At 38.7% G+C, this 16,019-nt stretch overlaps 1 protein-coding gene across 1 annotated transcript in view; it reads left to right on the top strand.

The window, feature by feature from the left end:
- The window catches only part of ITGA4 (integrin subunit alpha 4), an 89,460-nt gene that overhangs the window by 67,951 nt on the left and 5,490 nt on the right, over nucleotides 1–16,019 (top strand). Inside the window, exons 18-25 of the mRNA XM_032636527.1 lie at nucleotides 5,646–5,796; nucleotides 7,088–7,183; nucleotides 8,401–8,480; nucleotides 8,878–8,967; nucleotides 10,683–10,773; nucleotides 13,222–13,329; nucleotides 14,139–14,264; nucleotides 14,994–15,113. Coding sequence (XP_032492418.1) covers nucleotides 5,646–5,796; nucleotides 7,088–7,183; nucleotides 8,401–8,480; nucleotides 8,878–8,967; nucleotides 10,683–10,773; nucleotides 13,222–13,329; nucleotides 14,139–14,264; nucleotides 14,994–15,113 — 862 coding nt within the window. The remainder of the gene's footprint in view (nucleotides 1–5,645; nucleotides 5,797–7,087; nucleotides 7,184–8,400; nucleotides 8,481–8,877; nucleotides 8,968–10,682; nucleotides 10,774–13,221; nucleotides 13,330–14,138; nucleotides 14,265–14,993; nucleotides 15,114–16,019) is intronic.

Genomic DNA, 16,019 nt, shown 5'->3' with positions numbered 1-16,019 from the left:
GCTGGGGCACCATGGTTCCCAGTAAACAGAAGGGGGCAGGAGGAAAGTTCTGTGTCCTCTTAAGGCTGCCTTCCAAGGAAGAGAAGTGTCTGAGCAGACGCCTTATTCTGATTAACCAGAGTGGTGTCACATGCCCCCGATCTATCCTGGTTGAAAGAGGATGGAGTCGTCACGATCATCGTAGATCAATCATAAGTCACTCCCTGAAGCTGAGCTGGGGGCTTAGCTTCTGCAGTATCAAGGGGATACTACCGACTGGCTGGCTAATCCAGGGTTCTGTTAGCAGCTAAGAAGGGAACTCACTGTTGGGGAGACAGTGAGCGGTGTGTAACCGCACTGTGCTGTTAACCCCAAAAGCGTGAGTGTGACGAAACTGTCCATTTTTGAAATGCAGATAGTAGGAATATATGCCTCACTGATGTCACAGAGTTTGGGGAAGAGGAATCGTATGCTTCGTACACTAAACATTCTAATTCCTAGCTCTATCTTCCAATCCGTGTTCTTCTGCTGTCCTCCTTGGGATCTTAGTGAATTTGTCTATTCAGTAAAATCTTCTTAAATGTCAGGTATCTGATATTGCCCAGTAGATGAGAATTTTCCACTATTTTATTTTTTTCCCTGAAGTCAGTAATAAAGAAAAAAAGAGGACAAAATTTTACTTGGGCCTGAGGCCACTTTGCCGCAGGCTAGTCTTTTGTCAAATAAATGACTCGTATTACCTTGACCTGGGTACATAGCAATTTCTGTTATATTTTGTTCTAGCATCTTGATTAAAAACATGTTAGCTATGAAGCAGTCATTCATCTTATCAAGGCAAAATGCATTAATTATATGAAGACTTAGGGAGCATTTCTCACAAAATAGAACAGTAGCGTTCATTCAGGAAAAACGTAGAGCCTGGTGCTGAAATACATCATTTTTCTGTTTTTCCTTTCACTTATTAAGTTATGATTCTGTATGTACACAGTATCTTGATTTGTTTAAATTACATGGATTCTAGGCTGCTTTGTAAATTTCAAGTCTGCATTATGCATGTTTTAATAAAGAATGAACTGCGATTCCCGGGGAAAGCTCTGGTTCGGCCTTGTCACACTTCCAGATGTGCACCTGGTCCTTTATTATGTCTCATGTAAAAAGCTAGTGGGTATCTTTCTGACAGCACCTTGTTAATGAATCAAGATACAGTAAGATGTATACATATATATATATATACACACACACACACGTAAAGAGTAGAATTGTAATTATGGTAATGTGGCAAAATAGCTTAAAAGTGGAAAACAGACCAGCAGCCTCGCTGTTGAAATGTGAATACTGTGTTTCTCTTTCATTTGCTGTTGTCTTGGAACCTAGCTGTTTATGCAGTGCTTTCACCTTCTGTTGCTTGTCTAAGTGCCAACTTCTTTCCCAAAGGTGTTCAGTGACTAATGCTTTGGTTACAAGCCAGAATATGTTATAAATGTCTATTTATAGGCAGCTCTTCTACAAGTCTTAATTAAACTTTAATGTCAAGCTGAAGTTTACTTTTAGAACCTCTTAGTTTCCTTGAGTTGTAGCGTGGTTCTAGAGAAGTAGAGGGGATGTGGGACAGCCACGTTCCCGCATGTCTTCTCTCTGCCCTTTATCACAGGGCCACCAAGCAGATGCGTGCTTGTGTAACACAAAGGTTTACAACACAAGAATAAGTCACAGCCATCCCCTCAAACACTGGGAAGAATAGCCCATTATGACTGAGTCAGATTCTTCCACCCTGAAATGATAGCCATGATTCAAAAGAGTTAACTGCCTTGTTACTCATCATACATCCTTCCAGAAATATCCAGCTTCTTCTCAAAGCCGGGGATCAGAGCTAGAAATGCTACATAGGGACCTTTTCTTCATTCCTTTCTCCTCGATGTCTTTAGTACCAGACAAGGAATTATGAGGTCTGGGAGATCGTTTCCTCTAAGGCAGCATCGGGTGCCATCTGAAATAATGAAGCTTCTGTTATTGTCAGAATAATACAGGTTTTAAATATAGTAATATGATGTGGTATGCTTATTTTGAAACTAATTATGCTCCTCAGTCAGACTGCCCAGTGGCAGAGCCAGCAAACTTTTCACTTGAAGGGACAGACTGTAAATATTTTAGGCTTTGTGGGACAGAGATGTCGCAACTGCTCAACTCTGCCGTCATAGTGCAAAAGTGGCCACAGACGAAAGAGCATGGCTGTGTTCCAATAAACCTTTATTGGAACATAAAGGTTTAAGGACCTTTAAGGCAGCGGTCCCAATTTGGCCTTCAGGCAGCAGTTTTTGAACCCCTACTCTCTGGTATGCTTTCTTTTATATGATAATCCTGTAGGACATTTTTATTATTTAAATATGGTTCCTTAGAGTGTATTTTATTTTTTTAATGTAATTTGTTAGTAAAATATGAGCTGGTTGCCCAAATTAGCCAGATTTAGAGGTTTTTTTCAGGAATTAGTCCTGGGTTAATAAACCATAAGGGCCTGCTCATAGACAGACAGACAGACTGACACAATGGAATTATGTATATATGTTTACTGAAAAACTATAAAGGCTCCAAACTGTAATTGCCAAAATTCCCAATAATAGTTGAAAGGATAAATAAAATGTGGCATATTTACAAAAATTAGTATACACACCAATGAGAAGAAACGATTTACAACTCCATGCATCAATATAGATTAAACTTAAAAACAAAATTTTGAGTAAAGAATGTTGGATACTCCAAGATTACATACTCAGTGATTCCATTTATGTGAAATATAAAACTGGGCAGAGCCAGTCTATACTAGTAAAAGCAAGATGGTGGGTAGGGCCAAGAATTGGAAGGGGGCACAAGGGTATTTCTTTGGTGCTGGCAATATGGTTTTCTTGATCTGGGTGCTGGTTTCACACATGTATTCAGTTTATAAAAATTTGCTGAGCTCTACACTTAGGTTGTGTGCATTTTTCTACATGTATGTCCTACCTTGATAAGAAGGTTTAAAGTGAAAAACAATTAGGATAAGAAGGGGAGAACTTTTAGGTATTAAGTGAAATGTCCAATTTCTCATAGATATATTAGAAGTATCAAAGTGGGGGGAAGTGTTCAAAATTATAATAATTTTGTTTGTAGATTCTGAGGTTCATAATAATTTGCTTCTCAAATTCAAACTCAAACAGTATCCATGTTGCCATTAATTTATTGGTCAACTCAGTAGTTGTATTGCCACTAAAACATTAGGTTATATGGGCGGGGTATAGATCCCATGAATGTGGTAGTAGTAGATATTTACTTTATCTTAATGAAACATTTGGAATTTGCATACCGTCACAGAACAGATAAGCATGGCTCTAATTTCATAGAATGTGTAATGAGTTCATGAACTCTTAACAGTCACTTATCCAGTAATTTCCTCAATCTTTCAGACTTTTTTTTTTAGTGTTATCCAGCCCTTTTTAATGTTTGATACACTTACATACCACACATATATTTTGAACACTGTGTTGCTAGCCTCTGAGAAAACAGTGATATTCGTGACCCGGCACCTTTTCTCCAAGAGAACTTATTCTAGTGGTGAGAAAAGCCAGACAGTGTGAACATATTGCATTAGAGGGTTGCCCAGTGTGTGGGAAAGTGGCAGAGAGAGAAGCCACTTCTGTTAGGGAGGATGCAATGCTGGGCAAAGGGGCTTAGCAATAAGTATCAACTGGAAGAACTTCTGAGGACTCTTAACATTGACACTCAAGCTGAGTCTTGAAGAACAAGTATAAGTTAACCAGATAACATGAAGAGGGAAGGGATTGAAGGCAGAGGGATGGCTTGAAGTAGGACACAAAACACAGGTGTTTGGACCCCTGTTTGTAGGTGAGCATGGCTAAAGGGAAGGAATGGGTTGTGCAGTGGAAAGTAAGGCACGGCCAGCTCTTTCAGGCTGCATCTGCTGCACTAATCAGAACTCTACCTTGAAAGCACTGGAGGAAAGGAAGCAGACACGTGACATTATCAAGTTTGCTTTCTGCAAAGTGACCACCACCCGCCCCCAGTAGTGTGAAAATTGGAAGAGGACTTGACAAATCGATTAAGAGTATAATCCAAGGTTATGCCAGTTCAATCATGAAATTTTCAGATGTTCTTTATTTAAGAAAAGAAATTTTAATCTTCATTCAGCTCAACCTAAATAACTAGAATAGTACAAAAGCAAGAAGCAACATGCCTTTGCTACCCCCAGGCGAAATGGGTCCCCGCCCTGGTCCCAGAGCCCTTTATTCATAACTCTTTTCAAGTATTTCTAATATCTGTTTACATCTGTTTATAAATCTGCCCTTTGTAAGCTCTACAAAGCTGGGAATTTGTTATACGATTTTTGTATGTGGGAGTAATAGATGTAGCGATTATTATACAAGGGCTTTCAGTTAAAGTCATTCTTCATCTTCAAGTAATGCTTAAAAGCATCAATCTTGAAACTTGTTCTTTAACTCTGTCCTTAAACATTCTGTCTTAAGTCAACTCACAAATAACTACTAAATGCCTATTATGTGTTTAACATTTCCATAAATAGTTTATTCAGACACAAATACAGATGTTGATTAGAATGATACAATGTAGGCATTATTGAAGAAGCGTTTTCTAAACTCTAGTTGCTAGGTGAATATCTTTCTTATTGTTATGGTTATCCTCATCTGATATTTTGCTTTGGGTCATAACTCTTCTCTGGTTGAACTAATTTTTTTTTAATTTAAATACTGTGATATCTAAGAGTGTCTGTTTTTGAGGACAGCTTACAGAATCATGACATTCTGTAGCAGGTTCTGAGCTCTTCTAACCATCTAATCAGTAAAGGGAATGGGTTGCCTTGAGACTTTAGAACATTCTAGCTGTGGTACCTTGAATACATTTCTTAAACCTCAGGTTCCTTGGGGTTTCATGGAATGTGCATGAGTCATATCTTCACTGAACAGTAGTTATTATTACAGGTGGGGTGACTGAGTCTTTAAAATGCTAAATGGCCTCTCCCCCAGAAGAACAGGGGCCAGAGCCAGAACTTGAACTCACTTATGTGTTTGGATTTGTAGCGGTGTTCCCTTTCCACTTCACAAGATGGTGAAACACTTCCACAATTCTGTTTTTAATTTGGTCTAGTTATTGGTAGAGGTGACCAGCCTGCCTTAAGAAATTAATTCTAGTTCAACAGATTTTAGTGGCACCCACATGCTGGCCATAGCAGTCCTTTCCCATGCCATGCGCACTTCCACCAGAGCATCCTCCATTTTGGTGGAAATAGTCTATTCTCCTTTGACTTTGGCAGCAGCTAGTTCAATGTCTACTCAAGAATGAAGAAAGAAAAAAATCTTTTCTTTTAGGAAAATATTTTGAAATAATGAGAAAAATATGCTAAAATGATAGAAGCAAGAAGTTAAACAGAAAGCAGACTAGTTTAATTATAACTAAATTAGAAAACTTTTCCTGTGTAATAACTAACTGAATTTATCTGAAACCTGGGAAACTGAGTTCTTTTTACAATGGATTTACATCTACTTGCATGGGGTCATCTCCTATGGCTGTGCTTCCAAATTAGTATTTTATGTTCAGGATACATAAATGAAGAGATGGGATTTTTAGTTCCAAACAAAAACTAAATCGTACTTAATTTTTAGGCCACATGAAAATAAAACCTATCTTGCTGTTGGAAGTATGAAGACATTAATGTTGAACGTGTCCTTATTTAATGCCGGAGATGATGCATATGAGACAACTCTGCATATCAGACTACCCACTGGTCTTTACTTCATTAAGATTTTAAATCTGGTAAGGATCGAAAACTACAGTAGCATGATACTACATGATATTTTACTTAACTTTTAAAGAATGTAAATGTATAAATCACTTTATCATTTGAGGTATAAATATTTGGCGTATGAGTCTTAATATTCAGACTTATCACTCGGGCTTCCAGTAATTTTTTTCCTCTCTGCCCCTAATCAAAATGGAAAGTTCCTTGGGATCTGACTGAGATCAAGAGAGTCAGCTTCCTGCTTACCAATGCTACTATGAGACAGAAGCGATTGTCCAGTTATCCAAGCAAGCTGCCTGGGTGTCATTGCTTTTCTCGCTGGTACAACCTCATCTGCTGCTGTGATGGTGCTCCTCGTGGTTGGGGTCTCTACACGGGCCATATTGGTCCTTCATGCTGGGCTCTCAGAGTTACTGCTCTGCATTTTAAGGTCACATACACTGTCTCGATCCCAGAGGACCTCCAAAATGCTAGAACCAGCGTCAAATTCCAAAATCCTGGTGTCAACCAGATTGTAGGCAAGTTTCTCCTTTCCTGCAAGAGTTTGGAGCATCTGGAGACCTTTTCCTTTTTTTTTTTTTTTTTTTTACCACTGTGCCTCAGTCATGAGCACTTAGATCCGTCAGTGAGGTATTAATAATGTTAAATTTGAAAGAGAAAAGTCTCAGTCACTTTCTCCGTGGATGCTCCTCTGTCCCTTAGAAAATTTACCCATCTCTTATCCAGAGACCATTTCTTCACACTAAGGACATTTAGAAAGGCCTTTGACCTCTTATAAATATCTACTACCCACTTCCTCTAGAGCTTTGGGAGCCTGTTTGCAATGGTAAGAGGAAAAACTCAGTTATTCAGGAAAATATACATCTGTGAGATGTATATAAATTTATATTTCCCTGAATATTTGAATATATATATAATTGTGATTACAGTTATAATTAAATACCTTTATCACATTCTCACAACGCAGACAGAAGGCAGCCGATGAAATATAGACCTTACGAATTCCTTGCTTCGTGATTTTTCAAGGAACCTTGAGTTAGGGAACACAGAAACATGGTTGAAAGCTACAAGTCCAGGAATTATTCTGTGGAGAATGTATGTGAATATTAGAGTGAATCTATACTTGTACACACATATTTATGTAGTGTATTTATATTCCTATTGATTTATCCCCAAAGTAAACAGAAAACAGTCTTCCAAGAAAGTATTCAGGGATGATTTTCTTTTCAAAAACCATCCTTAAACATATGTTATGAACTTCTCATTCCCTACCTACTTAAACCAGTTATTTCATTTTCCTTTTAGGAGGAGAAACAAATAAACTGCGAAGTAACAGACAGCTCTGGCACAGTAAAACTTGACTGCAGGGTTGGCTATATATATGTAGATCATCTATCAAGGGTAAGCATTTAGCATTTATAGTTTTTGTTACTGACATGAATATAAAATATTTTCTGTTTCCTTATGTTTGTGCTGCATACAAATAATTTGTTGTTGTCGTTTTTATTATTTACTAAGAGTAAGTAGCTAAATGAAATAAAACCCAAACCAACTGGGCTTGAGATCTTTGAGATTGTGTTTATATTCTTGGCAATGTTCACTGTTTAAAAGAAAGAGAAAGAAGGGGGCGCCTGTTTGTGTCAGGACGGGCAGGTGAATGTGTCGATCAATTCCGCTGCCCAGCCTCACCCTTCCCCAACACTCCCCCAACTCCACCCCGGGTGGTCCTATCTGCCAGGCGTGTCACCTGTGCTCTACTAAAAGGTGTTTCTGGCAAGAGTGCCCACTCAAGTTGTTAAAGCATCTCTAATTTTGTCAGTCTGGACCTGCCTATCTACATTCAGAGGGGGCTTTGTCTCTGAACGTCACTCGTGGAAATGCTGCTGCTTTAAAATCGCCGCAGACCCGACAGCTTCCCCGTAGTTCTCTGAGTGAGGGTTAGCCTATGCTTGTAAGGACATCATTTCCTATCTGTATTTCACAGAACATAAGTAATAAGAAAAACTAAAATTCAGATTGTAAAAACAAACTTTAGATTATTTTTATTTTTTTTTACATCTTTATTGGAGTATAATTGCTTTACAATGGTGTTAGTTTCTGCTTCATAACAAAGTGAATCAGTTATACATATGTTCTCATATCTCTTTACCTCTTGCGTCTCCTTCCCTCCCTCCCACCCTCCCTCCCTCCCTATCCCACCCCTCCAGGCGGTCACAAAGCACCGAGCTGATCTCCCTGTGCTATGCGGCTGCTTCCCACTAGCTATCTGTTTTACGTTTGGTAGTGTATATATGTCCATGCCTCTCTCTCGCTTTGTCACAGCTCACCCTTCCCACTCCCCATATCCTCAAGTCCATTCTCTAGTAGGTCTGTGTCTTTATTCCTGTCTTACCCCTAGGTTCTTCGTAACATTTTTTTCCCTTAAATTCCATATATATGTGTTAGCATACGGTATTTGTCTTTCTCTTTCTGACTTATTTCACTCTGTATGACAGACTCTAGCTCTATCCACCTCATTATAAATAGCTCAGTGTCGTTTCTTTTTATGGCTGAGTAATATTCCACTGTATATATGTGCCTAGATTAGTTTTAAAATGAGCGTTCCCTGTGTTTTCCAGACAGATATTAGCTTTCTTCTGGATGCCAGCTCACTCAACAGAGCAGAAGAGGATCTCAACATCACAGTGCATGCCGCCTGGTATATTTCATTATGAAAAAACAACTGTGTTAAAGGAAATGAACCCCGGACTTTTGGGGAGAGAAAAGGGAGGTGACCTTAGGGGAACCATGGAGCTGTGTTCCATTGTCTGCAGGAGAAAACTTCCTTTATGTGATCTGTTAAACAAACAAAAAACCCTTCTAACATAGGGTTTTATAGCATAGAAGCAAATAACCGCGTAAATAACGAGAGCAAATTTCTGCCAACTCTGACATAAAGATTTCTTACTACCGCGTCTACTTTTATCCCCGCTCCTCAAAAAGCATTTTTGAAACCAACCTCCAAGTACATTAGGTATACATGGGCCGTAATTAGTTCCCTCTGAAGTTTTGTGCTGACTGGATTCTAAGAGGGTGTTTTCTATTTGCTTCTGTAGCGAAAATGAAGGAGAAACAGGCAACGTGAAGCGTAACAAAGCGACTTTAACAGTACCTCTCAAGTATGAAGTCATGCTAACTGTTCATGGGTGAGTAGATATGGAGGACTCCTGTAAAATTCTGAGCCGATTTTGAATTCTGTTGCTTCTTAAACTACTGGTCAAAAGCCTATTTAAAGTTTTTTAAGAAAAGATCATGTGCTGTTTCTGTCTCTTAACAATTACCTCGGTGTTGCAGCCCATTGCTTAGGTGTTCGTTATTTTAACCCACTCTGTAGTCATCACTGAGACCACCTCAAACTAATGCCCCAATGGAGGAGATTTCTTACTGGAAAAGCCCAATAGGAGGCCACGTCCAACCATTCAGCGGTACACCGTGCAGGCCAGGGCCCCAGAGTGCCGGCGTGCACTTTGTATCATGCTCAGTGGCCAGGGCAAGTGTGAAGTTCAGAGAAGTGGAAGGTTGGCCGAATCGCCCTTGTGCAGACCCCGCACCTACCTGCGTGGCAGATGAATTGAGATACAAGAGAGCCGGCTCCCTTGTCCCCTCTTTATGTCCGTGAATTACAGAGTTCCTTACCCACAGCCCAGCAGTCACTGATTCCTCACAATTTTAGTAATTTGAATGGACCCTCCTATGACTCAGGAAGGAGATGTGAAGAGAAGGAATTAAAGGAGTATCATGAAAACCTTTCATGATTTTACTGGAAATTATTGAGCCTACTAATCTTTGTTTAAAACCACATTTTTAAAGCATAGACAATATGAGACACAGGACAAATAGATGAGCTTTTCTAGCTGCCCCAACTATAAAGCATCCCTAGTCATTTTTAACCACCCATAAAGGTGGCATACAGTTACATAAAAATAGTGTCCGAACCCGATGGAACTGATTCTCCAGTTTGTGAGATAAAACCAGCGGAGGAAAGAGGAATCCATTCAAGGGCGAGTAGTGGGGAGCAAAGGGAAGTCAATTGCATGTTGCCTGGGTTCGAATGCTTACCTCGCCTCCTTGATTCTGTTATAAGTGTGTCCTCCTGCTTTTCCATCGTCCACATCTCATTTTGAGCAAGGGATGCTCCGCAACTATTAAGCTGCCTAAATCTACAACATTGGAATATTTCTCATTTCTTTCCTCTGTAAAAGAGTCTCTAACATATTACCTCATATTAGCTGCCAAATATTAGCAACTTGGGGAGTCGGGATTTTCCTAGAAAAATATGTCTTAAAGTTCGTTACTGACCGTGCGTATGTCTCATCTCAGGTAAAGGAATGACAACCTTGTATCCTAACAAAAATTTGCCCTACTTCTTGATGTTTGAATTGTTCCCCAGACTTGGGGTCCATTACAAATAGCCAGCAGGAATTGGGGGTGATAAGAAATCACTCAGACATCTGTCAGCTAGATTGAAATACAGGAGGATACTGTGGAGCCCTAGGGAAAAGCTAAGAATTTATCTCATATTCGTCAAGTTTGCTTGAAGCATTTGAGGGCTGAGAGAGAAGGAATGGTCACTAGAGTGAGCCAGGCAGTATTGGGAAGGCAAAGGATATTGGCGGGAAGAGAAATTATCACCCCAGTCAGAGCACGTGGCTTTCTAACTTCCTTACATTTTCCCTAAAATTCTTATCTTTACAAGAAACCAAAAGTATTCCATGGTACTTAGAGGCACCTGTCGTCTGAATGATGGCATATTTAAGGGATATTTAAGAGGTATGCTATATTTAGACTAGAGAGAGAAAGACTGTTTCTCATACCTCATCAAATAAGACAGTTAAATTAAATCTGAATTCATTTCTGGCAGGTTTGTAAACCCAACTTCGTTTGTGTATGGACCAAAAGAGGAAAATGAGCCTGAAATGTGTATGGCAGAGAAAATGAACTTCACTTTCCACGTAAGAAAAGTTGATTGTGCTGATATTTGTAACAAACTCAAAGAATGTTACCGATGCATTGCTCCAGAGGACATCATATATGTGTGGCGTCCCTCAGCTTTGGGCCACCTCAGCTGGCTGAGGGCGAGAAGGGAACTGCAGCAGGGCTCATGCCCTTGCCTGGTGGGCCCCTGCGCCTTCTCTCCCATTCATCTTGTCCCTGTTACTGAGCCCGCTCTCCTTATACTACCTCTCCTTATACTACCTCTCCTTACAGTAAGTGCCTCCTGGGAACAGAGGTAATGCCTGAAATAGGCAAAGTTATGGGAGGAATGCTAAAGATGCATGCAGAAATCAGAATAGGTCAAGAAAAGGCATCTTTGGGTGCAAATCAGTGAAACCTCTTCGTGGTCCAAGCTTCATACAAGTCCTAACCTTACCAAGTAAAGGAAGCTTTTACCTCCACATCTCCATTTAAGGTCTGCTTGGTCAGCCTTTCAAGCCATTGGTATATGACCCATGACAAGTGATGCATCATTTATTAAATAATCTTTTTAAAAAGGAAAGAGTATTATCATCATCCAGAAGTATTAACATACTAATATAAAGCTAAAACTTCATTAAACACTTTTTACAGTCAAACTGAAATTTTCGTTACAGCATGGATGTTGATAATGAGCAAATAATTGGAGATAATGTCCACAAAAACATTTTTTGAACCGAAAGCACTGCTCACACATTCTCAAGAGCTATATAACAATCTACAGGCTGTGAATGAATCTGCCTTAGGTACATTGTGATATTTTGTAAGGCAATGCTTTTCAAAATGTGTATCAGAATCACTTGAGGTGCTTATCCAAAATGCAAACTCCTGGGCCACTGCCCCAATCTGTGGAAGAAGAACGACCTCAAAATTCTTTTGAGTCCATACTCAAGTTGTTGTTACACTAGTATACCCTAGTGTTGGAAAAATGTCGCCCTCTACTTTGAAGACCCCCAAAATGCTCCTGTCACACTCCGGTGGGGGTTTGTACTCTGATAAACAGAAACTGAGTTGGACTCTAGTAGGCCTATTTATTACGTTACAAATAATAGTTAAGTATTGTCTAGTTAAGTTACAATGGAGTGACTGGGCGTGGAGATTCTTTCAGCCTGTAGGCTTGGTGACTTGTCCAAGTACGAAGATGTTCTCGGAGGTCTAAATGCTATTAGGCGAAAATGGATAAAGAATATTGTAAGTGAGCTTGGTTATTTGCTGGCGTCAGGAAGACCTTGTGTAAAGGTCTGGGCATTGCTGGGTCCCCATTGCTGACATTGCCTTTTGCAACTGCCCTGTGCTTCCAAGGCCTGGCAGTTACCACCTGTCCCAAAGCCCAGAGATACTCTGTCTCTTTATTTACGTCGTGTGCGTTCAGAAGATTATTGCGAGTCTTTGAGTCATGCTATTTCATTTAGATATCGTAGCACATCTTTTTTCTGACTTACTGTGTTGGTTTTATAGTTCTCAGGAGGCAATATTTTGGCCCCATTTCCTTCTTCAGCTTTCTGCAAACCCCAGATTTATCAACAATAATGAAATATCTTCCCCTTACGCATTATTAAAAAACTGGTTTTTTTCTAAAACCCAATATCCTACCCTCTTCTGATTTTCTGAGTGCATCAGCATGATAATTTTCCTGAAGTTAAACTACTTTTATTCACTTACGCTGCTGATTATCCTCTCAGCACAGAGTGACTTTGTGAAACCAAGATAGAATTTAGAATTAGAATACCTGGGTTTTGGTCCCGCTTCTTGTCACTTTTTAACTCTCATCTTGGTGACAACATTAACACCTCAGCATTTTCCTGAGATGGCAAATAATAAAATGTCAGCCCACCTCATGGGATAGTTATAAGGACAACCGATCATGGTTTTTGAGATCTATAATGTGCCATACCAAGGTACAGTTGGCCCTTGAACAACACAGGTTTAAACTGCACGGGTCCACTTATATGTGGATTTTTTTTCAATAGTAAATACTCTAGTACTACACAATCCACGGTTGGTTGAATCTGTGACTACAGAGAAACCATGTATACAGAGGGCTGACTATACATTATATCAGGAGTTTCAACTGTGCTGAGGTCAGTGACCCTAATCCCCCTGAGTTGTTCAGGGGTCAACTGTATATTATTGATGTCTTTTCCCTCAGACTACTTCTGCAGTAAACCATCAGTGTAGACAGTTTGGTCTAATCGGCACCAAAAGGAGAGGTCTAGGAACGATGACTAGTTATATTATTAACAAACGTTTTAAAGTTCTGACTATGGATATTCTGTCTCCTTTTGCCGTGCAGCTGCCAGCTACTACAAACCCCCACCATTATAAATGTTACATGAAATATATGGGTTCACCTGAAAAGTTCATTGGTATCTGTACTTCTATAAAAAGTATTTTTTGAGTGTTTAAATTTTCTTTCTTCTTGTCAGGTTATCAACACTGGCCAAAGCATGGCTCCAAATATCAGTGTGGAAATAACGATACCAAATTCTTTTATTCCCCAAACTGATAAACTGTTCAACATTTTGGATGTCCAGGTAAAAATGTGTTCCTTCCTTTATTCTAAGTGATATTAGAATAAAATGGAGATTTCTGTTACTTCAGTCACACTTAGGCTAAACTATGAATGCACCATGCATTTATTGTGTACACTTTGAATACTGCATTAGAATGGCAGGATTACCGTGGAACCTCTACATGTGACTTAACACAATAACAGAACTATGCTCTACCATCTTTGGTAGATTTTCTTTGTGATAGGGACCTGTGGAAGTAATTTAATTGGTGGAATTCTCCATAAAGCTTGAGACCACTGTTGAAAAAGCAGTACTTCAGCCTTTTATTGATATTCAAATAGCTACTTAAGAATCAATATTCTTGTGTTGATGATTCTATCAGAATTGTTTTTACGTTCCCAGTTTTAAGACAATCGACAAAGAAACCTACTCAGTAGATTTGATATATAATCCTTAAAAATCGTACTTGAATCCCAGATTTAGATGGTAGGGCATGCTTTTAGAACACTTTGTTGTATGTCTAAAGCCAAAGAAATGTTCAATATAATGCTAATGTTCCAATGTCCATTTTTCATATTGCCCTAATTTCTGTAAGGTTAAGGCCATTTGATCAATTTGGGACCTATATCCAACCCTTTAAAAGTTTTCTGGGTTTTTGTTGCAATTTTTGCCACAGAGATTTAATCTCTCCCATATCAAAAATATTTTCACACAATTTTAGAAGTACTTGATATATTTCAGGAAAGGTAAGCTTTAAAAGGTAAGTTTTAAAGCCATGTAGCTGTTGTTCTTTCCAATATTGGCTAAGATTTTTCTTTCTTTCTTTGCAGACTACTGTCGGAGAATGCCATTTCAAGAATTACCAAAGAAAGTGTGCCTTAGATCAGAAAAAAGGCACAATGGAGACCCTGAAAGATATATTCAAATTTTTATCAAAGACGGATAAGAGGCTACTGGTAAGTTTCAATTTTTCAGGTTGTAATTTTTGCTTTCCAACCTACAGAACTGAAACACTTAAACCCATGAACCAAGGGGTTTTGAACTGTCAGTTGAGTATCGGAGAGAAGCCAGTTCAGGTAATGTTCTTGTGTGTGAGGAACAGGCATGACTGGAGAGTTGAGAGACACCCAGGGTTAAATATATACAATATACTTTCATTATTTATGCAACAAGTGCCCAACTTATGCCAACCAGACGTTGTGTCAGACCCTTTGCGGGTCAAGATGCTGTCCTCAGCTGAACGGCCTTTGTGGCATGAAATTAATTTTCAGTATTTTCATTTTAGTGAATGTATGGGGAAAAAAACCCAAGAAAGCCCTTACAATGATCCAAGTTTTACCATGAACATAGAACATGTAACTTAGCAAGACTCAGATTAGATGTCTTACTTTTTCTATCCCAGAAGATTAAGTTCATAAGAATAATGAAAACATGTGATCTAGTTCGAATACTTTGTTTTTGTTAATTTACTAAACATTTGTGTTTTGTTTAAAACGAGATAATTTTTAAGTGCCACTAATGAAAGCATAGCTTTAATTCCATGTTTATATCAAGATAAGTTTTTGCAAAATGCCACTAAGGGGAGCAGATCTTGAATTCCACGTATATTTAGCCATCTAAATATTTTAGCCATCTTTTTAAGAAATGTTGAAATTTTAACATAGCTCTTTTGTATTCTTTTCAAGTACTGCATGAAAGCTGATCCACATTGTTTAACTTTCTCATGCAATTTTGGGAAAATGGACAGTGGAAAAGAAGCCAGTGTTCACATTCAGTTGGAGGGTCGGCCATCCATTTTAGAAATGGTAAGTCTATGATACAGTGACAACCTTGTGGATAAGATTTCATATAGAATCTACAAACGCGACCATCTTATACAGGTAGGATGGTATGTAAAGAGGCATTCAACAAATTAAGACGGTATGAATGAATGTAAAATCTGGAGCGAAACTCCAAAACTGTTCCATTAATTAAACAGATTACTAAGACTGTAAAATAGACTATATAATTAAGAGATTTTAGAAAGCATGTGTCCAACTATTTATGAACCTTGATCAAATTAGAGAAGTTAGCTGCTTTAACATTTTATATATCTTTTCCAAATTACTTCATGCTTGAAAACCTACTGTTGTGTATCGTATAGATTTATATATTTGCTAAAAATTGACTTCCAGAAAATCAAACTAAAACATCAGAATTTATCAACAACAGTAAAACACAAACACGCTTTTAAAGAAGATGAACTTTGAAAGGTTGAATTAAAAATTAACTAAATACATGTTGGACTTCTTCCTAAGAAGCAGTATGCATATTTATGAGAAGTACTTTGAGATCATTGGTTTTATCTGGAGTTCTGTTCTTCAGTTTCCTTATCAGATTAATATGGGTAATTATCTCTTTTTCAGGGTTGCCGCAGATTAGATGATTTTCATAAAGCACTTAGTGCACAACACAGAGTAAGCCAAAGGAAATGAGAGCTATTATGTTTTGTTAAGAGGAGTAGTTGAAATTACCACAAGGTGGTCAAGAGGAACACGCACCAGACAGGGAAATAAGAGCTGTCTGTTCTAGTTGCAAGTTATTTAAACTTTTGCAGCCTCCCTTCGTACTCTTTTTGAGGGCCAGGTTTCTCAACAGCGGGCACTAGTAGTATTTTGGACCAAATGCTTCTTTGTTGTCAGGGGCTGTCCTGTGCATTGTAGGATATTCAT

Source organism: Phocoena sinus, chromosome 7 (genome assembly GCF_008692025.1).
Source record: "Phocoena sinus isolate mPhoSin1 chromosome 7, mPhoSin1.pri, whole genome shotgun sequence".
In the NCBI taxonomy this organism is placed as follows: domain Eukaryota; kingdom Metazoa; phylum Chordata; class Mammalia; order Artiodactyla; family Phocoenidae; genus Phocoena; species Phocoena sinus.
This window is presented reverse-complemented; position numbering and strand designations above follow the sequence as displayed.